Source organism: Uloborus diversus, unplaced genomic scaffold (assembly GCF_026930045.1).
Source record: "Uloborus diversus isolate 005 unplaced genomic scaffold, Udiv.v.3.1 scaffold_1294, whole genome shotgun sequence".
In the NCBI taxonomy this organism is placed as follows: domain Eukaryota; kingdom Metazoa; phylum Arthropoda; class Arachnida; order Araneae; family Uloboridae; genus Uloborus; species Uloborus diversus.
Genome location: NW_026557981.1, coordinates 28,667 through 51,679, shown reverse-complemented (window position 1 = coordinate 51,679; position 23,013 = coordinate 28,667). Strand labels below are relative to the sequence as shown.

Genomic DNA, 23,013 nt, shown 5'->3' with positions numbered 1-23,013 from the left:
AAAAAGGTCAAATCAAGCAAATAGATGGAGAAGACATACAAGTAGAATACTTGGAAAAAAACCTTCAGAACATGTATACATCTGGCCCAATCAGTCAGACATATCATGGAAGAAACAGAACATTGTAATAAGAAAACTAACACCCCCTGAAATCATCAATTCTAGATTGGAAATGAGATTTATGTAAAAAAAAATTTCCTTAGTTATTTGCAATTTCTCTAATTTATTACTGTACTAATCATAAAATGTCTGATTGATAACTATTCGTGTATGTTGTTATTTTATTGGCCACACAAGTCACACCCGCAACGGGGTGTCACACCCGCAACGGCAACTTTGAATATTTTTTACAGTGAAACTAATTGAGTGAGTATCTAAATTTTTGTATAGAATAATTTGTTAAGTATTACTGTCTAACATTTAAAAAAACCAGTTTGATCAGTTGATATAATTCAGAGTTTTGAATGTTTTGATCGCAAGGTGAAAATGCATGTCCTTTTTATGTCACACCCGCAACGGGTAGAAATTAATTTTTTAAAAATAAATAAAATATCAATCAACTTGCAAATTGGCATCAATGTACCTGCAAGTGATCTTTATTGAAAAATATAAAAATTGAAACCTATACTCTAAAATATTTTTGCTGATGACTAATTTAGTTAGTGTAAATGTCACACCCGCAACTTTGGATTGGGCGTTATAGGATGGTAGCAACTTTCACATCCTTCATTCATTTTGTCTAATACTGGTAGCTTTTGTGTAACTGCACTTTTTAAAACCCCTTTAATATTTGGCAAAAACAATAATCCCCCCCCCTTTTTTTTGAACTTCAATAGTTTTTGTATTTCTTGGGGGTGATAGCCCCCAAAGGGGAGATTCGACACTTCAAAGGGGCGATAAGTTGGTGAGGGGCGATTAGTATTTAAAAGATAGAATAAAGGGGGGGGGGGGACAATTGACTTCCTGCCCCCACTTGCGTAACGGGTTTGGGGGGAGGAACGGCTTTTACGGTTTTCAACTGCCACCCCCTTGAATAGACTGTAAATCCGCACCTGCCCCCCCCCCTCAGGTGGGCAACACTGCTCCAACTAGTTGACTTCACAATGTGCAATGTTAATAAAACTATTGGGAAGTTTTATTTGAGTGATGCACTCATAACAGGCGCAGATCCAGTGGGCCATACTGTGGTCCATGATCCCCTTCCCCATGTGTTGTGCAGTGCAAGATTCTGTAATTTACAACATTGAGTTATTTTTCAACTGGTTCTTTAGGCACATCTGAATTATCACTCATTCATCAATAGCTGTGTTCTTACCTTCAAAGTTTAAAACCAACAACAATAATTTCATGAAATAGGTATCTTGCGAGAGGAGGGGGGTGAGGTCAAAATCATTTTTATGCAAGGTCTGAGATTCTTCAGTCAGATTGAATAACGGGGGAATTAAAAGACATTGCCCCCTTCCGATCAGGGATATGATCCAATTATCGATTTGAAAAATCTGATCACATTATCGTTATACTATTCTATAATTTTAACTCATAGTATAAAAGAACATGTGTTTGCTTGTCAATTGTTGAATATTTATATTTGCATACTATTCAGTTGTCAAACATCAAAGTATTCGGTCGAACTAAACATCTGAAGCATCCCTTATTATAATAGTAATATTGTTTGAAAATTAGGGTGTCATCATGCTTAATTTGCACAGGTCCAACTAGATTTTGCAAATCAAAGCACTAATACAAATTTTAAATTATCTTTTTTAACATTAAAGTGGTGCAACTTATGGCACTGAAACAGATATTACTATTTTTAAAAGACTTTTAAGTCATGCAATTTTCCGCCTCTAAAATTAAATTGAATTTCTTGTTAAATTATGAGCTATATGTTTTGCATGTCCAAACACTGGTACACACTCTTAATTATTATTATGTTTTTTAGCATTGAAGAAGTGAATTTTATGAAGCTGAAACAGATATTCATACTTTTAAAAAACATGTTTCAATTTCGAAATTTGCCGCCCTAGGTCGCCTACCCCAAGAGCCGGGTCGGCAAAATCTACACATAAGCAATATCTTTTAAAGAAGATTAGTTGCTTAATGTTGCTTAGAAAGTAAACTTTTTGTTTCTTCAGCTATCAGTAATGAATAGCTGTTGTTAAAATATTATAAGCAGAAACTTTTTCCCAACAATATTTTCATAAAAAATACACTAAAATTTCTATAAAACCTTAGTTTAAGAAAAGTAAAATCCAATTTGGGCACTTTATACAGCTATAAAATGTATCTTAATTCTTGATGAGGGGGGGGGGGGGGACTCATCCTTATTACGTTGTGTATACAATCAAAAAGAAAAGAATCGTTCTTGTAATTTTTTTCATCAGTGTTTTTGCAACCAAAAAAGAACAAAAGTTATGATTTTTTACGATTTTCAAGTTTTTTTTTCGCTTGATGATATTATAAGATTCATTTGAAGTTTCATTTAAACAAAAAATTTAATGAAATATAAAGACATTAATTACCAGAAATGATATGGAAGCATAACTTCTGAAGGCATTTCGTTGCAATTTTCTCGCAGTGAGAGTTAAATTTTTGAAATAAAACCAGCAATCAACACTGCCAAAACAATAACAGGAACTCTCACTCACGTGGCTGAATACTATTTTAGTATTTTCTTGAAAACAGAGCGAAGCAAAGAGCAACGCTTCTCGTGCTATTTATTACAAATGTATCGCCAAATATATTCTCGCCAAAGCGTAACCATCGCCATCGCCTAAAAATATTCAGTTTTCTCAATGGTCGCTCGTCGCCGCGCCGTCCACCTTCTCTCCTCTTCCCCTTCCCGAAAAATTGCTCTGATAGATATTTTCCTTATCTGATGCTTCCCCCCCCCCTGACCCCGCCCTTGTTTTTCAGATAAACCAAGAATTTTGGAAAATAGTTTTTCCTTTGAAAATCATTTTCTTCATTTATTATTGTTTCTGTTTTTATTGTTGTCATCACTGTTATTATTATTACTATTTTTTCTTCAAATAACGGAACAATTAAATCATTTTTAAAATTATCCTTGAGTACTGTAGCACGTCTGATATTCTTCATCTTTCTAGGAAGTCTGCTTTTTTTCTGAGCAATCACGAATTGCTTAATATTTTCACTTTACCAAAGTTGATGTTGCTCTGATTTTTCAGATTACCATATGACGACAAAAATAAGCTAACTCGTTTTTTTTTTTTTTTTTTTTAACTTTTATTTGGACAAATTTTTGTCGCCATGGTTACAAACTGTATTGTCTGATACTTAGATGTATTTTATTTTAGTGGTTTCATGGTTTTCCAGTGCTTTCAATTGACCATTTTGGGAAGCGAATCCTATGTACTATTTGAGCATTTCGGGGCAAGCAGAATTGGAAGATTAAACGTCATATACTGCTCAAAGAGCATGTTAACATAGCCATTTAATTTTTTTTAACTTAATTCCTTTCAAAAATCTCGTAATTAAATGTATAAACTGTCAATTAAATGTATAAGTAAAGCTATGGAGTCAATCATTCTTGCTTTTTGCTTTGCTTTTTTGCCCTGCCAAACAAGTTTTAAACATGTCGCTCGCTGGCGTCATTAGTTGTACATCTTAAATTTTGGAAAACCGCAGACGGTTGTTTCCGAAATTTTAAAAGTATTTTTTTTTTCTGAAGAGCATGTTTAAAAACATAAAACTTGACCATTTAAAAAATAATTTGGCAGATTTTAGTATTTTTTAACAATTATTTTAATCGCTTCTGCACATGACATCACAAAGTGATGAAATGCCATTCACTGATGCCATTAGCGCAGAGCACAATATTTAATTCTCTTCTTTACTCACATTTACTGGCGACGATATGGTTGATAGCAAGCGTAGAGCTCAAAATTTGATTCGCTTCTGAATTATCATAACCTGAAAACGCGGTAGAGAGTAGACGTAAGCATTCATCGCGTCGAAGTACATCACTTGTGACGTCATAAAGACCCCGCATTGTTTGAAAAATCGGACATTAAAAAAAATTAATTAAAAATTAAATGTTGGAAAATGAAAGTATTTTCTGGGTTCATGTTTTTTTTTTTTTTTTTTTTGATCATTCTATCAACTTCAGTGACAGTGTAAGTGTTTCCTTCAGTCAAAAGTATTACTTTTGACTGAAGGAAACAACCCCATTATTGATTTAAAAAGACCACTTTAAAAATTTCAATTGCGCTCACTGCGCCATGATCATGCCTAGTCGGACAGTGGACATAACTGGCAATAACAAAGAAACAAAACTACTTCTTATTTTATTAAAATAAGAAATGTAGCTGTCGTTAGAGGATGGGCTCTCAAAGCCCTGTCCGAAAATATTCATAGGAGCATGTGCTCTTTTCTTTCTTTCTTTTTTTTTTGCTGTCAATAAAAAAAGCACATTAAACTGAAACCCATATCCATGTATCTGACTGGAAAATCATAATTGAAATATAGTAAAAATTGAAAAAGAATTCATTTAAATTTTGACCTCTTGAAATCAAATTATATTTTTCGCAATTTCGGTAGGACCCTCGTTGTATTTCTTGTTTCTACAAATGGAATGGAAGGGAAATAGTAAAGTAAGTCACACCCGTCGTATTATGACTAGTGATTTTCTATTATTTAGTAAATACGAGGCATATTTATTAAAAAAAAAGTCATTAGGATTCGGTGATAAAGGTATGATTTTATAGAAAATTTGCACTCGTATACTCAATATAAAGTTTAAGCTTACAGTGTATACCTATCTGGTATTTTTATTTCTCAAAGGATAGGGATAAGTAATCTGGAAATTTTGTACTTAAATGGAGTCACCCGTCCCCCCCTTTAAAAAAAATGAATGTGCTTAAGTTAAGCCTTGAATGAAAGCAAATGATTTGTAACCAAGGCGACGAAAATTTTGTCCTTTTAAAAATATTAAAACAACAAACTAACTTATTCTCGTCGTCATGGTAATATGAAAAATTAGAGACTTTGGTCAAGTGAGGGTTTTTTTAAGCGATTGCTCAAAAATATGAAGTCCGGGGGGGGGGGGGGGGGGAGAGGATTCGTGAAATTGTGCCAAGGGTAACAAGAAACGGTAACCAAGGTGGTAACAAGAAGTGTGACATCACTCATTTTGTAAAAAAAGTATATGTTAATGAAAAATAGTGTGATATGTGACAAGAGAAGGGGGAGAGCAGTAGCGTAACTTGGGGTTGGCAGGGAGTGACTCTCGCCAGGGGCGCAGCAGCCAGAAAAGGCGGCATTTCAACTGATTAAAAAAAAAAAAAAATAAGATTTTTTTTTTGATTATAGAATTTGAAAAATGCTTTAAAAAAATGAAAAAAAAAAAAAACCCTCGGAAGAAAAAGAGCTAGAGACACATACATAACATCTACTGAGGAGGAATATTGGGCATCATTAAAAAAATTACAATGCTGCCTCCTATTCGAATCAACTAATCAAAATGTTCAAAAAAAAAAAAAAACATCCGGTGATCCCCCCTGCCGGGGGGGGGGGGGGAGCGCAGTTTCTTTAGTTTGCCAGGGGCGCTAGTCCCTATAGTTCCACTACTGGGGGGGGGGGAGACATTTTGAAAAACAAAAAGCATGACGTCACTTATGGACAGCCCCAAAACCGTGCTCCAAAATTTTCCGGCCAAGTAGGGAAAAGATAAGCTGAGAAGTGATAAGCATGTTTACTCGCTTGCATGCGGAGAGAAAAGTAAAGATTTTTAATAGCATGTTTTGCAGTGTGTTTTTTTAGCAGCACTTACAGAAGCTAAGTCAACTTCCTCGTTACCGTATGTTTGCAACACACTTACAATCAACAGAACAAGTGCGTATTTTTCAGAAGTTAAATTTCACTGAAGTGTCAAAAAGAGGTGTGTTTTGAATTAGACTTGGGGAACATATTGTTGAAATTGATTTACTAATTGCCTGTTACACAACTTTCACGTACGATAATGAGAACTAGTTAAGAACATTTAGAGGAAATTTTTGCACCAATTTCTTTGGGATTAATGGCCGAGGGCAACAAAGTGGACGCATATGAAGTTATCGAACTACAAGATGCAAACAGGTAATGATTTGATTTATTGTTGAAAGATATTTTCTCGGAATTTATCGTATTTCTCTTCATTTTGTTCTACTTGAATTTATAATCAGCATGTCTATTGTCCAATTACTGTTTATTATATACTAGAAAGTCAACCGTCAAGGTATGATGGGTGAAAATTGCTTGTACTCTTCTACGTTTTAACGAAGCAATTGCCTGTTTGGTGATATTTTTATAGTTGAAATTTTAGTGATATTTTGATAGCTGAAATTTTAACCTCAACTCCAGTGGTTTGACTCTGAACTCCAGTAGATAGCTTTCCTGCACGTCAAACATTACCAAAAATATTATCAAATTAGCATGTCGTGGCTCTAGTTTCATTATTGGTGACGTCAGTGTTACTCGATCATTCGCTATTATGTATATGAGGATTTATAGAATGATGTAGTGTGGTGAACTCACCTCGAGTTTTGTGGCATCAATCTGAAATAGAGAATAACCGAGCTGGAAGCAGATGTCATCCCATTGAAGCTGAGAGTGCCAACAAACTGGAAGATAAAGTAAATTTACCTCACCAGTGAGAATGCGCAGGCACGGTATGATGTGGTTCAACTCGTAAATTGAAGGCAAAGCTTGGGTATTAAGCAGTAAGTTTAACTTGCTGTTTAAATATCAAGATCGCTTGTTTTTTTTTTTTTTTTTTTTTTTTTTTTTTTCTCGCCCAACAAGTGGCTTTCTTCCCTTCTCTCCAAATCATCCTACAAAAATAGCATATATGTCACACTATCTCCTCGAAAATGGCTTGCAGTTACTAAACGACACGTGACAAAAGAATCGGAATTTTCCAATCAACTCATTTAGCCTGACTTCATTTATGCAGAAATTCTAACTGACGAAAAGCTTTAATTAAAAGCAATTATACATTCTTTCGCAAATTTGTCATGAAAACATGCTCGCTCACACGTTAGAAATTTTAATGTAAATTTTTTTTTAGCTCAGGATCTCCGCACCCGGGGCTCTATTGCTAGCATAAGTTCTAATTTTCACACTCACTCAAACCAGGAAATTATAAAATATGCAGTCGAAACAACTCATTTTTTTTAAGCTTTACAAAAATGTGCAAAAATTTTCGTGGAAACATTTTGTTTTCTGAGTAATTATGCTTCTGCGTATCAGAAAAACACCCCCCCCCCCTCTCCAGCTATCAAGTGCGATAAACGAACCTTGCTTTCTAGATATTTTAGAGCGTTCGTTCTTCGTTCTACTACTTACATTTTGATCCAAAATCTTTTATTGCACAACAAAATCGTAGGACCGCATTTTGCAGATATGCCCATAAATCAAAAAATGCAGCACATGCACTTTTAGCTTAGAACCTAAAGCTGTCTCGTAAGAAAAAAAAAATAAGAAAAATGTACTTTCATTTTTGTCCATTTTAACGCTAACGTGTTCACTGTGCTGTTTTTCTTTATCTTGTCACACGTGCGCCAACCGCGCATAATGTAGGGAGGACAGGTTGTTTTTCTTACGTTAACACTCTACTGGCTAAGAAACACCTTTTACAGAGTTCTTTTGCTTTCATTGAGAGTAAAATAGTTGAACTCGCTTACAACTTACAACGAGACCTGATTTAACGGGAACTCGGATTTTACGAGGAAACCAGATGCGTTTGGTTGGTCAATGTTAATCCTCTGAGAGAAAAACTTGTTTTTAAGATGAATCCTCGTTCGAAGCGACCACATAGTGATTCATGGAATTTAGGCAAATGCTTTTATGATTCCAAAGGAAACCGAAAGTGGATGATGAGTCACAATTCTTGAGAGCAAGTGATGGCGGCGCTTTTTTTTTTTTTTTTCTAATTTGTGGAGCAGTGAAGCATTTGAAATTTTGTCTGCGCCAGTGTTATCAGTTCTAAAAATTTTGAAATTTTGTGTGCGCCAGTGTTAACAGTTCTAAAAATATGGTATCTCAAATTCAAGTTAACCTTTTAATGCATCATGTTTTCATTTGAAAACATACTCAAGTCTTCTAAAATAATCTGAGAACAAATTGAAGCTCTGTAGTTACCATCAACCAAGAAAATATTTACTCAAGATCTTACTAAATCATGAAATACACCGCCAGCTCAGTCAATTCCAGCCGAGGACTGCAGTTTCGTGGTTATTAGCACTCATCAGCCCGGCATAGGAAGTGAATGAGCTGGAGGTGGAAAACCTCTTATGGAAGCCAAGAGTGCCAAACAAACTGGTAACTAATGTGGAATTAGCATCGAACAGCTAATTACCAGTAACTTACTGAATATTACTAATTTAAATTTGTAAATGCATCAATATGAGGGAAAACAAAAACAGATTTCTTTTTTTCGTAATGCGCAAATGGACGAGGACGTTCGTCATTAATTCCATATGACGAATAAATTTTACTACTTATTAACTAGCAAGACATTTTTACAATTTTTATCAATGTTTTGGGATAGTTGATGGTAATTTATTTGTTGTTTTTTCTGTTAAATCACCATGTTACCAAGCAGTTGTTTAACCATAAACCATCCTTAAATTAAACTGTGATTTTTGAAGTATTTTTCTCATGATTTGAACAGAAGTATGCAGAAAAACTTACGTTGAAATGGTTTTTAAAATAATGCATTTAAAGGTTAAAAGAGAATCCTCATATATATAATAGTCAATTCACTGATCGAGTAACGCTCCTGACGTTACCAACGAGAAAACGCGCAGCATAGCATGATAATTTGATAATATTTTTTGCTAATGTTCGACATGCAGAGAAATGCTTTATTTTGAAAAGGCTGCACTGGATCCGGTAGCGAAACTCTTTTACTGGTAAGACTCATTTTAGGAGAATGAAGAAACGAAAAAGTGCTCCACAATTAATGCTATCTACTGATGGAGTTTAGCGTAAATCCACTAAAGTTCGGGTTAAAATTTCAACTATCAAAATATTACTAAGCAGGCAATTGCTTCCTTCAAGTGTAGAAGCAATTTTTACCCGTCATACCTTGACGACCAATTTTCTAGTAAAATATGATTAGCGATGACGACAACGACAAATGTGAAGAATACCAAGAGGAAACCCCATCAATGTAATCAACGGCTTTTGATGGGCAGAAAACTTCGAACTGCTTTCAAATCCAAGGGTGCAAATGACTATGTTTTCTGAGCCAATGAATGTGTCTCGAAAAACAATAAATAATAATAATAATAAAAAGATAATAAGCGATAAAAGATAATTTAGCGTAAATCCACTAGAGTTTGGGTTAAAATTTCAACTATCAAAATATTACTAAGCAGGCAATTGCTTCCTTCAAGTGTAGAAGCAATTTTTACCCGTCATACCTTGACGGCCAATTTTCTAGTAAAATAAGATTAGCGATGACGACAACGACAAACGTGAAGAATACCAAGAGGAAACCCCATCAATGTAGTCAACGGCTTTTGATGGGCAGAAAACTTCGAACTTTTTTCAAATCCAAGGGTGCAAATGACTATGTTTTCTGAGCCAATGAATGTGTCTCGAAAAACAATAAATAATAATTAAAAAAAAAGATAATGAGACAGTTCAAATCAAATTGTAGAACTGATTTGCTATTTGCTATTTTACAGAGTGCTCAGAAATTGAACGTATTCTCTTTCCCCGTTTTTCCCCCCGACATTATGCTAGTTATGATTGAATGTTTGTTATACACAATTACTCTGAAGTCCTAAGAGTCATAAACATTGGCAGAACTCCATTCATGTGGTAACATAGCTGAATTCTGTGCCACATTCTCGTAGATTTTTGTGTAGTTCAGTGGCGCAGCCAGGGGGAAGCTTTGGAGTTAAAACCACCCTCCTTGAACTCTTGGTTTTAACACATATTGCCAATTCTAATAAAGTAGTTTATATGCATGTAAATTACAGTTTCAAAAAATTTCATATGAACCCATCATGAAAAATTTGTTGTAACGGAGGAATTTGGAGATGTTTTGCAGAAAAACATCTGTGACAACATGGCGCAGAATTCAGCTGTGTTACGTTATAGATGGTGTTATGCTGATGTTTATGACTTTTAAGACTTCAGAGTAACTGTCTATTGCAAACTTTCAACCATATATAACATAATATTGAAAATAAAGAGGAGGGGTATGTACACTTTCAGACCACTCTTCACAGATGTGAAAAAAGACAAATAAATAAAATAAAAAAGCAAGTATGCATTTATTTTATGACGAGTAAATACCGTGGTTCATTCGCGGTCTTTAAAAGAGAGTTCGACTAAAAATGAATATCTATCTATCTATCTATCTATCTATCTATCTATCTATCTATCTATCTATCTATATATATATATATATATATATATATATATATATATATATATATATATATATATATATATATATATATATATATATATATATATATATATATATATATATATATATATATATATATATATATATATATATATATATATATATATATATATATATATATATATATATATATGTGTGTGTGTGTGTGTGTGTGTGTGTATATATAATACCCTATGAAGGCAGTATAGTTATAGATCTAGTACAGGAAAAAGAATACAGTGGCCGCGCCGCTTATATGAATCACGTTTTTTCTAAACAGTTTTGATTCCATAAAGCGGCTGATTCAATAAAGCGGCTTATTTAATAAAGCTGGATTTTGATCTGTTTTTGACGGTTTGATTTATTAAAGCGACTGATTCAATTAACCGGCGTCCACTGCATCAAATGAAAAATCGTCATAAAATATTGATATTTGGACCACACACAAAGTAACTATTTTTTATATTTTGCTTTAAAGTAAACAATTAACAATGGCCAATTTTTTTGACATTAGTTTTCATGCAGATAAAGAAAAAACTTTAGCTCCATTAAGTAGCATTATTCCGATTTTTTAAATTTTTCCCGTTTATTACTCTGTGTTCTAAAACCCTATTTAAGTACATAAATGGAAAATTAAACATTAAAAAAAAAAAAAAAGAAACATGCAGTCATTAGGATGTTTTTGGACACATTAATTCTAGAACTTCGGACGCGAGGAAAAAAAGTGAACTAATTTTGTCTTTTGAAACCATTTAAAATGTGTTCATCATTTTAAAACGAAAGTAGCAAAAATGTGCAGACGCAAAAGGTTTGAAGTAGAAAACCTTTTAGAAAAAACGATCACTTCTAATGAAGCATATGTAACGTTCATCAATAAGTTTAAAAAATATAAAAAAAATCATCAATGGATTCGCTGTGGGGGGAAATTATAAGTGAGTGAAGAATAAAATGCCAAAAATAATAAAAAAGTAATTAAATGTATGCATTGCTGATACTTTCAAATAAAGGAACTTCTCACAATTAAATATCGAAAATTCTGCTGAATGCTTTAGCTTGTTATGTTTCATATCCATTAAACTAAGCAATTAAATATGATATTGATTTACCTTGTATGTCTAAATGATTCAAGTAAAATTGAGCAACAGTTAAAAAGTAGCTCCTAAATAAAATACATTTTTATCTTTAATTTAATGGGTTACGACATCCGAATCGATATTCTGTCCAATGTATTCTCACTAAAAAAAAGTAAAATATTTGTTTCAAGTAAAGTTTGAAAATTTAACTTAAGTATATATAGCACACCGTTCATCTTTATCTTCTCTACTAATAATAAAGCTGAAAGTCTCTCTGTCTGGATATCTGTGATGCACATAGCGCCTAGACCGTTCGGCCGATTTTCATGAAATTTGGCACAAATTTGTTTATAGCATATTCGTGTGCACCTCGAAGCAATTTTTTGAAAATTCGTTTTTTTTCTATTCCATTTTTAAGAAAATTTTTCCGATCAAAATTTTTATAAGATGGACGAGTAAATTACCAAGTTATCATAACATGGAACCGTAACATGGGCAAACCAATTAATTAAAAGAATAACTTAATAACTTAAAGAATAAATTAAATAAAAGAAAAAAAAACACCATGCAAAATTACCCTTCCAAACAATGACGATAGATATTAAAATATTTTTAAGAAATTAAAATGCGAAAGATGGATTTTAAAAGCGTAACCATGGAAACATGAAATAAAATAAGTTTAAGAATTGAAAATGAGAAAGATGAAAATAAACTATGGACTCAAAAAGTGTAACCATGGAAACGCAAAAATAAAATGGTTGAAAACCTGAATCAAAATGACGTATTTCGAAATTGATTTAAAAACGCTTGTAACTTTTTTTCCTTTGAAGATAGAAGCTAATTTTTTCGACAATAGGTCGAGAGAGATCTGGAGTAAAAAATGTCGCTTTTTTCAATGGTGTCAGCAAGAAAACTGTGGGACAGTTCCTTCACTTTTTATTGATAGATTTAATGAAGAAAGTAGTGTCTAAATTTCAGCTAAGCCTAAAAAAGTTCGAGCTAAAAACGCAAATTACTCCCGCCGTAATTAAGTTAGAGCATTGAAATAAATTGTTTAGAACGCAGAAAATTCTACCATTTTTAACAATATATAATATTAATATGTGCAAGTAATTTTTCACCCCTTTAATAGCCAATAATAGGCAATTTACGTGAAGTTTGGGCCTAAATTTGAATGAAAAAAGAACTATTTATCGGATTTTTTCCGAATTATTGCCTATGTTACTCAGTAAGAAAGCACCTGTCATATAGTGAAAGAATTTTTCAAATAGGTGCAGTGGTTCCGGAGATTACCTCGAACATATAAACACACAAAAATTCGCCCTCTCTCTTTATAATATTAGTAAAGATAAAGATTAAATGTGATAAGGAAATGAACCAGAAGAAAATATTTCGTTAAACAATCATCAAAATGTTTTAAAGTAAAATTAACGCGCAACGAAAAATTAATTTGGCGATTTAGGGTTTATTGATTGAGAACAAAATCGCCAAAGACAAACAGTTAAAATGAAAGAGACAGGTAACTAACAATCTTCAAAAACCGTTTCTGCTGCTTTGTTTTCAGCTGTCTTCGAATTTGCTCTCCAATTGAAATTTCATTTCTAGAACTCATTTCATTCAACACTTTTACAATGAATCAAAACTCGTAAGTAAAATTTTTTAAAAGTAGTAATGCAATTTTGAAAAATAATGTTCAGACATTTTTGTTGATTCTCGTTTCCGAGATTACAGTTGTTTGCTTCAAAAAATAAATAGCCAACGTTAAAAAATTGTCTTAAGTTCCAAATTTACTTAAAACGTGAAAATGGGTGTTAAAAAACTGTAAGTAGTTTTCAAGTAACATAGTTAACCAATTTAAAATTTATTAGCTATTCTTCTGCTTCTTCGGTTATTATTATTATTTTTTTTTCAATATTTTAAAGAATAAGAAGTAATCCACAATTTATTACCCTTAGCATGTGCGTGATTAAAAACATATAATTCTATTTTTCACAAAAATATGTCATTATCAGTTGCTGAACGTTTTAATTTAGTAAATCAAAGCCTGTTGAAAATGAGATTGTTAAATTCTAGTCATCTCGAAACATAAAAACTCTAAAAAATATTCCCTTTATAAGTAGTTCTGTCCAGAACTAAACGAGCCTACTTTGTCGTATACCGACATAAACTTTTTAGTATTTAATCAATATTCTCTTTATTAGCTAAGACAGCAAATTATGTCAATCATATCTTTTTAAAATTTTTGCCTGGTTTTTAGAAACAAAATATTCCTCACTCATCTGATGAAATAAGATACGTTAAAAATTAGTGTAAATGAAAAAAATAAACGGACAAATAAAGTAGTAGCATCTTTAAAACAATGCAGCAAAAATGTTACTAATTCTTACATAAATAATAGCGGATAATCGAGTAACCCGCATGCTTCAACAATGAAACAGGCGCCACGGCATGATAGCTTGATAATATGTTTTGGTAATGTTTAACATGCAGGGAAAGGCTTTATTGTGACAAGGCTGAACTCGATCCTGTAACTTAACTGTTTTACTGGTAAGACTTTAATTTTAGGCAAACGAAGAAACCAAAACAATTAACGCTTCCTACTGGAGTTTAGGGTTAATCCACTGATGTTAGGATTAAAATTTCAACTATCAAAATATCACCAAACAGGCAATTGCTTCGTTTAAATGTAGAAACAATTTTTACCCGTCATACCATGACGAGCGATTTTCTAGTATGTATATCTATACTAATATTATAAAGAGAGAGGACGAATTTTTGTGTGTTTATATGTTCGAGGTAATCTCCGGAACCACTGCACCTATTTGAAAAATTCTTTCACTGTATGAAAAGTGCCTTCTCACTGAGTAACATAGGCTATAATTCGAAAAAAATCCGATAAATTGTTCTTTTTTTATTCCAATTTAGGCCCAAATTTCTCGTAAATTGCCTATTATTGGCTATTAAAGGGGTGAAAAATTATTTGCATATATTAATATTATATATCGTTGAAAAGGGTAGAATTTTCCGCGTTCTAAGCAGTTTGTTTCGATGCTCTAACTTCATTATGACGGGAGTAATTTGCGTTTTTATCTTGAACTTTTTTAGGCTTAGCTGAAATTTAGGCACTAATTTCTTCATTAAATCTATCAATAAAAAGTGAAGGAATTGTCCCACAGTTTTCTTTTTCACACCATTGAAAAAAACGACATTTTTTACTCTAGAAATATCTCGACCTATGATCGAAAAAATTAACTTTTATCTTCAAGGGAAAAAAAGTTACAAGCGTTTTTAACACGCTTTTATTAGCTTCACCTGTATGTATGTATGTATGTATCTTGTAACGGAATCTTGCAGCTCAAATTTATCAACTTTTCTGCGATCGGATTCTTTTGAAATTTGGCACGCGACCTCAGACCCGATGACAATGCAATATTCTATTATCAAATTAATTAATTAACTCTTTTAATTGTTAGTTTCCTTTAATTTTAATCAATATTTTGGCATAAATCCAACAATGTGAAAAAGGAAAAATTTAAAAAAATACATTAAAAAATACTCACAAAAATTATTTAAAAATAGTATCTACAAAAACCTTTAATTTTTCTGCATCAGACAAAATTTGTTCCAATGTTTCAAGATAATTAGAACATGAAATATAATTGTTTTTAACTAATTTCATGCCAAAATTTAGGTGAGCCATCAATTGGAAATTCATTGCTGATCAGACCATTGTTTAACAAAACTTTTATTCAAATGCATCTCAAATTTTCAAAGTAATATAAATATGATTTCCGCAAACATACATCGATGACTCACAGTAGCTTCCCATCGGGGTGCTCTTGTCTTAACTTTAACATATTACCTCGCACTCGTTTTATAAATAACTTCGTCGCCTGATAATTCTCTAAGAAAAGACTAAAAAACAGAAAAATAAAATAATAGTTTAAAAAACTAAAAAAACACGCTTTCGTAGCAAAATGAACTAAAAAGTGAAAAATAATCTTTGGATGATAGTAGTTGACCAATCACTTAATTTTAATGTAATACAAAAAAGCGTGGGGGGCTTCTTATCAGTTGTCTTGAATTTCTTCCATTTGTTGTCCAAGCAAAAATGTAAATAGACAGCACGCCACGCTTTTTTGTATTACATTAAAATTAAGTGATTGGTCAACTACTATCATCCAAAGATTATTTTTCACTTTTTAGTTCATTTTGCTACGAAAGCGTGTTTTTTTAGTATTTTAAACTATTATTTTATTAAATCAATTTCGGAATACAGTCGACTCCCACTACAACGCGATCCGACTTACGCAAAATGGCTATAAGGCGATTTTTTACCACGTAAAGAATTTTATTCCCAACACGAATTCTTCACCCGCAGCATGAAAATTTTCCGAAGGTAATCGCGGTTTTTTTGTAAATGGACCTTCATCCCTTTGACATCGCTGAGGGCGGATGTTCCCACACCGTATTAGTATGAACATCGCTTATTCAAATAACTACTTCTCATTTTTTATTTATTTTTTTTTCATTCTATATGGTAAAATTGATGAAACATAATGACACCTAAGAGCTCTGTTTCATTTAAAACTGTGAATATAGAAGGAAAAAGAGAAAGTTTCAACAACTATTGTGCTTTTTTTTTCTTACTACATAATGTATACGTACCGTAGTGGTTTATTTTACGTCTTCTTTTCCCATTGACCATTGACTTTGTGCATCGTAGCAGTTTTTTATGTTAAATAAAACGTTTTTTTTTTAAATACAATAAATAAAAATTCAATTTTTTTGTTTAAGAAACAGTAATATATAGTTAAGAAATGGTTTTTATCAGTTTGAGGTGGTGTTTACAAGTATCTTTAATCGTATGGGTATGTTTATAAAAGTTTTTACACATACCCTTTTCCACAACGCGAAATTTCAACTTACGCGAAGGATCTTGGAACGCATCCCTCGTGTAAGTCGGGACTCGACTGTATGTCATTTTGATTCAGGTTGTCAACTATTTTATTTTCACGTTTCCACGGTTACGCTTTTTGAATCCATTGTTTATTTCCTCAGTTTGCATTTAATATCTTAAGCTTATTTTATTTCATGTTTCCATGGTTGCGCTTTCAAAATCCATTTTTCGCATTTTAATTTCTTAAAAGTATTTTAATACCTATCGTCAATGCTTGAAAGGGTAATTTTGCATGGTGTTTTTTTTTCTTTTATTTAAGCCTGATTGTTGAATATATGTCACTCGACACAATTTTTATTCTCAAGGTACACCGGGCAAAGCCGTTAAACACAGCTCTTAATATATAAAAATTTGAAAGCAACTGTTAATGTGATTTTAAATCTTTTTGTTTGTTTGCCGAAACATTTATTATTGCCAAAGAAAAAACATCCGCTTTACTCGCAAAAGGGCTGGGTTCCGGTAGCGTGGTCGCTTGGCGTGTTAGGAGCTGAGCAGTTCAGTCTAGGATTATTGTTTTAAGGCAACCGTTAATGAAATTCATTGTTTTGGCGATTTGTTTTGAAATAAAAGAAACTTTTGATTTGTTTTTATCCGAGTGAAATGTACGACATTTTCTTTTTTTCTGCGATGATTTTTGAATGGTCCACGGCATGTTTCTTTTATTTTTTTCGTTAGACGGATGGATTATGATAGCGTGGTTGCTGGGCAAGTTTGGTGATGAACAATAGAACTATGGATTTATTATTTTTATATTTGAAAGTTATTATTTAATGTCTTTTTTTGTTTATTTGGCGAAATATTTTATATTGCAGTAAAAACCGGTTCACTCGCTAAATAGAGTGTTAAAGCAGATGTAAATCTAATTTAATCATTTGACGAAAAGTTTTGAATTCCAAAGAAACTTAAACAGTTTTTTTTTTTTTTTTTTGATAAGCAAATTATACAAAGCAATGCAATATATGCAATAAATATGCAATTTATACAAAGAAAAATGATCATTTCACATCAGAGGGGAAGGGAGCGTCAATTGTTTTTTATTCGACGGACCTGCATTAAATTTTTAGCACGGGCATCGCTGTGCGAGTACTGCCAGTGCATTAATATATCACTAATATATATTAATATATTACTAATATATTACTAATATATATCACTAATTCATCATATCTGCATATCTTTTGTAGTGCCGACATTGATGCTGAAGAGAACCAACTCCAACTCATGGCTAAGAGTGCGCAAAAAGAACGAGTTGCTCAGAAGGATGGCAGAGTGGTATGGAGAGGAGCTAACGTGATGATGGTCATATTTTTCGTGATGGCGGCTGGAGTGCAGGTAAGAATTCCGAAAGGTAGTCAGATGTAGCTTTTTATGCATGGAGTGTAGAAGATTTTTTTTGCCCTTCTGATAATAAGCACTAAATATTTCTGCTGAACACATATTTGTTACAAGAAAATACCGAACGGCTCGTTACAGCGTCCAGAGACTGCAGTTTTATCCTTGTTTGAGCTTGTCATTCTGGAATAGCCATAGCACAGATGAAGGATGAAAACCTCATTGCTGAGCATATCTACTCATTGGTGGCTAAAAATGTTTCAGCTCACCAACGAAAAGAGCTGACGAAAAAGTTTTAGCTATCAGTATGAAGATATACTCAACTCCTTAATGAGGCATTCGGCTCAGGTATGGCTATTCAAGATTGGCGAGCATAAACAAGGACAAAACTCCAGTCTCTGTATGACAATAAACTGTTCGGTATTAGATTGCAACTCTGACTTGTGGCTTTATTAGAGATGAAAACAGTCGGAAAAAAACCGGAAAATTTCCGAAAAAACGGAAAAAAAACCGTTTTTTTCCGAAGGAATAAATTTTCACTTCGGAAAAATTGAAAAAAAGAATTTTTTCCACTTTTTAGGGTTTTAATTGACATTTTCAGCAAAAAGTGATTAAAAATTTCTCACGCTTAAATTCTGATGCAATTTCCTCCCCCCTCCCGTTTTATGTTATATACTGTCTAACGTTAATGCAAGTTGTTGTATGACAATATAATTTGCATATAGATCAAAAAATGTTTAATAATACTTTTTACGAAAAAGCTTAAACCAATAACCTTAGTGAAGAATTTATTTTTCTTCCTCATAAAACAAACAAGCATAACTTTAATCACAAAACTATGTTTCTGCTGACTGCGAATCAAAGGTACAGGGTGCAGCAAAAAAAAAAGAAAAACCGTGCAAGCAATTTTCCAAGAAACTTTATTAAAAATAAATAAACTAACAAAACAAAAAACTAATAATATGAGAAGACCTTTAGCACTCATTAAATTTATTTGGTTTCAAACTAGCAGCCTTTTGCAGTAATACAGAGATGCAACTGCTTATTGAAATTTTCATTCAAGGGCAGCAAGTCCTTTTATCAATCCTATTCCCTATAAAGCAATTGGTTTAGAGAGTTCAATTTTATGTGTAGTTTAGGGTAGACCTTTGATTCTAAAATAGGCCATACAGTGTAATAAATGGGATTGCGGTCGAGCGAGTAGAGCGTCCACTAAAAAGATGATATCTTGTCAAAAACAATGCGCTTTGCACCACTCGTCTTTTTGGCCATATGAATCGGTGTGGGGTTAAAGGAAAATGTCCAGTCTAGAATGCTGAAGTGCTATTAGGTCCACAGAAGTACAATAACTTCTAAAATGTCCTTCTGGTTCACTTTTTGATTCATTTCACGGCCATCATCCACAAAAAACTAGAGATGTTTTGTCGCTTGTCCTGATTCCATCTCAGACCAAGCCTGACTTCGGATTTTGGCGATATCTAACACTTTCTAAGGTGCCTGGAGTGTCTAGCAAGAGCGCCCATATGCAAAATTTTAATGGGGAGAGCTCTGATATTTTCCCCATGGTTTAGCAGGATATTTTCCCCATGGAAACCGATTTTAGTACAGATTAAAGCTTATAAAATTTAACATTTTTGATAACTAATTCATTAATGGCTGGAGAAAAAATATTTTTACATTTTTACAAAGAAAAAAGTACTGAAAGGAAGGAAGTTCTCATTTCCAAAGGGGAGAGGGAGGCTTGAGCCCCCACTTTCCCCCCCTATATGGGAGCCTATGGTGTCTACAGACCAAATCCTATGGTTCTGGGGGGATATGAGCTGGTTGAACGGTAAATCAGTGAAAGGTATCCTCTTCCAGCGTTTACTTGCGGGCCCGTCTCAAACGTTTCTGACATCTTTAGAGTCATACGAATGCCTGAATTTTCGGAACTTGCAAAACTTTTGTTTGAGCTGTTTTTTTCCCTTAATCGCACTTGTCGGTTCCCAAAAAATCGGTTCCCCCTCCCTTACAAATTCCCACAAACGACTGCTCTCGTGGAAACCCGAGGATTTCATTGAACTCACTTTTGTAGAACCTAACGATTAACTGAAATGTTCACTGTTCGTTTTTGTACACTTTCCGGACATCGACTATCATTTCCAAGCCACTTGAAACGGCATGCTGTTTCAAATACTGTTTGTCGAGGCACAACAAGCAAACGAACTGTCGTTCTACTTGGTTAAACAAATTAAAATAACAGGTATTTCGCTTAAAATTGTAAGAAAACCGAAAAACAATACATAAACTAGGTAATTTATTGTAAATTATTTCCTAATAAAGTGAGAAACAAAAATAAATTAGGTACTCATTAAAATGAAATTACCTTTCTTCCATTCGATGATACAATTTTTGTCCGATATTTTTTTTTTACCGCACCCTGTATACTGCGTGCTTAACAGAAAAACGGGACTTTGCAGTTGAGCTCAAGCTGAGATATTGTGTTTTAAAGTGTGACTCTTCCATATATTTTATTCAGTCTTGATCAAATGACCCTAAAACATTTTATTTATTAAGTAAAATACGAAACAGAGAACAACTTGGTTATAACAACTCACATTTGTTCAAAAGGGCTGGTATGACTACTTTTACTACTATGCTTAGCACGGCCGTATGAATAAACTTAAACTCCGGCTTAATTTTCGTTCAGCTTAAGAAAAACCAATTTAGTTTTGATTTGAACTTAGACTGGATTGGAAAAAATCAAAACTCAATAGCTTTCATTTTCAGACAGTAACATTGTATTATTTTTCTTCCAAAAAAATAAAAAAAAAAAAAAAATCAATCATGTTTGAAAGTCGAAAATTTCAGAAGTTTCAAAGGCAATCTAAAATAGAAAATGTAATTGTTATGATTAGACACACATTACCCAATATTATGGGTTGAGTGAGGACTTGACTTATTTCTTGGTTTGACCATGAAAGTCCTCTACTCAGTTATAAAACAAAAAGGTTTTTTATTCTAATTAATCTTACCTTTATGTGTATTTCTGTCAAGCAGAAAACGAAGATGTGTGGATAGCATATATTTTTTAATACTTAACCCTTTATATGTTTTAAGAAACACAGAGCTATTAAGAAACCCCGATTTTATTCATAAAGAAATCAAATTTTCCATTTCTTCCAATTTTTCCCGAAAAAAACGGTTTTTTTCCACCCCTTCATGATTTCCGGAAATTTTACAACTCTAGGATTTATTAACATGTATTATTTGCATAAGCGTAAAATTTCATACTGTGGGGGTTCAGCAAATTAAATAGTCATTATACGTTGAACACTGAGCTATACTGCTGTGGGCAGATTAAGGGCAGTAAATGCAAATTTTTCATTTTTCCTTTTTTTTTTTTTCATTTTCGTCATCTATTGTACGTTAGCTTTATTGTACAAGCTTGCTTATTTGGTTTAAGCTGAAAAAAAGACGCAAAAAAATGTCTAATTTCAACATTTCTCTATTGTTAGTATTGAATCACATTTCTTCAAATATCTCAAAAACTCATTTCTGTAGTAACTGTCGTTTACCTGTCCACGGCAGTATAGAACTAACATGGGGTTTGGCTATAAGATTTACATTGGATTCTGTAGTTGGCGGAAGGATACATTTTCCCCAAGGCAAGCAATGTTAGAAAGTAATTTTATACTGGAATGTTAGTATAAATATGTTTTTTTGACCAAAAATTAATATCACCCCGGGAAACTACATTGTGGTAAAGGTGATTGCTAAATTCCTTAATTTTTAGAAAAACCGTGACAAAATTGCTTCTTGAGCAATATTAATAAAATTATCTGCGAAATTTGAATTCTTGAATTCATAGCAAATCTATCAACTTTTCAGATCTCTATTCATCTGTATTTTGGGGCTGTCCACAAATGATGTAACACTTTGAGGGAGGAGGGGAGGGAGTTTGAAATTGAACAGTTTGGGACAAGGGGTGGAAGGGTTAGCAAGAAGTGTCAATCACCCATTTTCAATAAGAATATGCAAATAAAAAATGCGTGACATGTGGCAATAGGGGAGGGGTGAAGTGTGACACATTGTGTCAAAGAGGGGGGGAAGGTCTAAAATGTTGAGAAAAAGGTGTGACATTTATGGACCACCCCTTTACTAAAAATGAATGTCGAATCTAATTAGAAATGTTTTTGTCACTCCGCACATATCAGCAACTAATATTTAAGAAATGCAAAATCCTACATTGCTATCAAACTTGTTAAATAAGTCCGTTAGTCTTGGCATTTTATCTGTGAAGCAAGACTGCGAGAAGATTAGAACACAAGATTAAAAATAGTACATAACAATGCTGAGATTGAAATTCCTGATCTTATCTTTACGATAGAGTTTACAATGGAGTGTGAGATAAAAGAAATATCGTCTGGAAAAGGAGAGAAGAGGCTTGATTTTTTCCCAATTTATATTTGCTGAGTCAAATTCATAAAAGAAATTCAATTTTGATAAGTATTCCCTTTTGAAGTGAAACATCTTCTCCGAGGGCTTTGAAATTCTGATCTGCAAGCTTTTTTTGTGACGGAGGTGACGTAGTTGTCTTTTATTGTTGCCAAAAACCATAAAAAATAAAAGTAATTATAAAGTTAGTTTTGTTACTAAATGTAACAGATTAATTTCAAGACTGAAATTGATCAAGCATATAATTCAAATCAAGTCATCAGTTTAAAGTGTAATCCAGTCTTGAAGTTAGTTTGTTAACTTTTATTAACAAAATTAACTTTATAGTTACTAACATTTCCCATCGTTTTTGGCAATAATTAAAAAGCGGATTTCGAGTATTGTTTAGTTTTCTCGTTGTTTATAATCTATTTTCTTCATTAAAATAGACAATTTTATTGTGGATATACCAAAGCCAGGCAGCCGCTGAAAGAACAAAAGCATGGCATGTGAGAAAACGTGCGGATGAATTGAGAGTTCAGAAAGAAAATATAAAAAAAAGAAAGATTAAAGTTTAAAGTTTAACTTGCATCGTGTGCCTTAATGACGCATTTTTTTCCTGTATCTAACAATTATCTTTCAAATTACTATCTACTCGAGTTTAATGTAATGAAATAGGATAATAATTAGGAAAGTTTTTGTATTTTATTTTTTGGGACAATCCATAAATGAGGCAGTGAGAAGCAAAAGGATGTAAGTGGCAAAATTAAAAATTTGGGGATAACCAGTACAAATGGTAGGTGAACTTC

At 32.9% G+C, this 23,013-nt stretch overlaps 1 protein-coding gene across 1 annotated transcript in view; it reads left to right on the top strand.

The window, feature by feature from the left end:
- The first annotated feature begins 6,037 nt into the window (after positions 1 to 6,037).
- Positions 6,038 to 23,013, top strand: part of LOC129232578 (transmembrane protein 220-like) — a 29,865-nt gene continuing 12,889 nt past the window's right edge. The window contains exons 1-2 of the mRNA XM_054866711.1: positions 6,038 to 6,096; positions 17,641 to 17,788. Of these exons, the coding sequence (XP_054722686.1) occupies positions 6,038 to 6,096; positions 17,641 to 17,788 (207 nt within the window). The remainder of the gene's footprint in view (positions 6,097 to 17,640; positions 17,789 to 23,013) is intronic.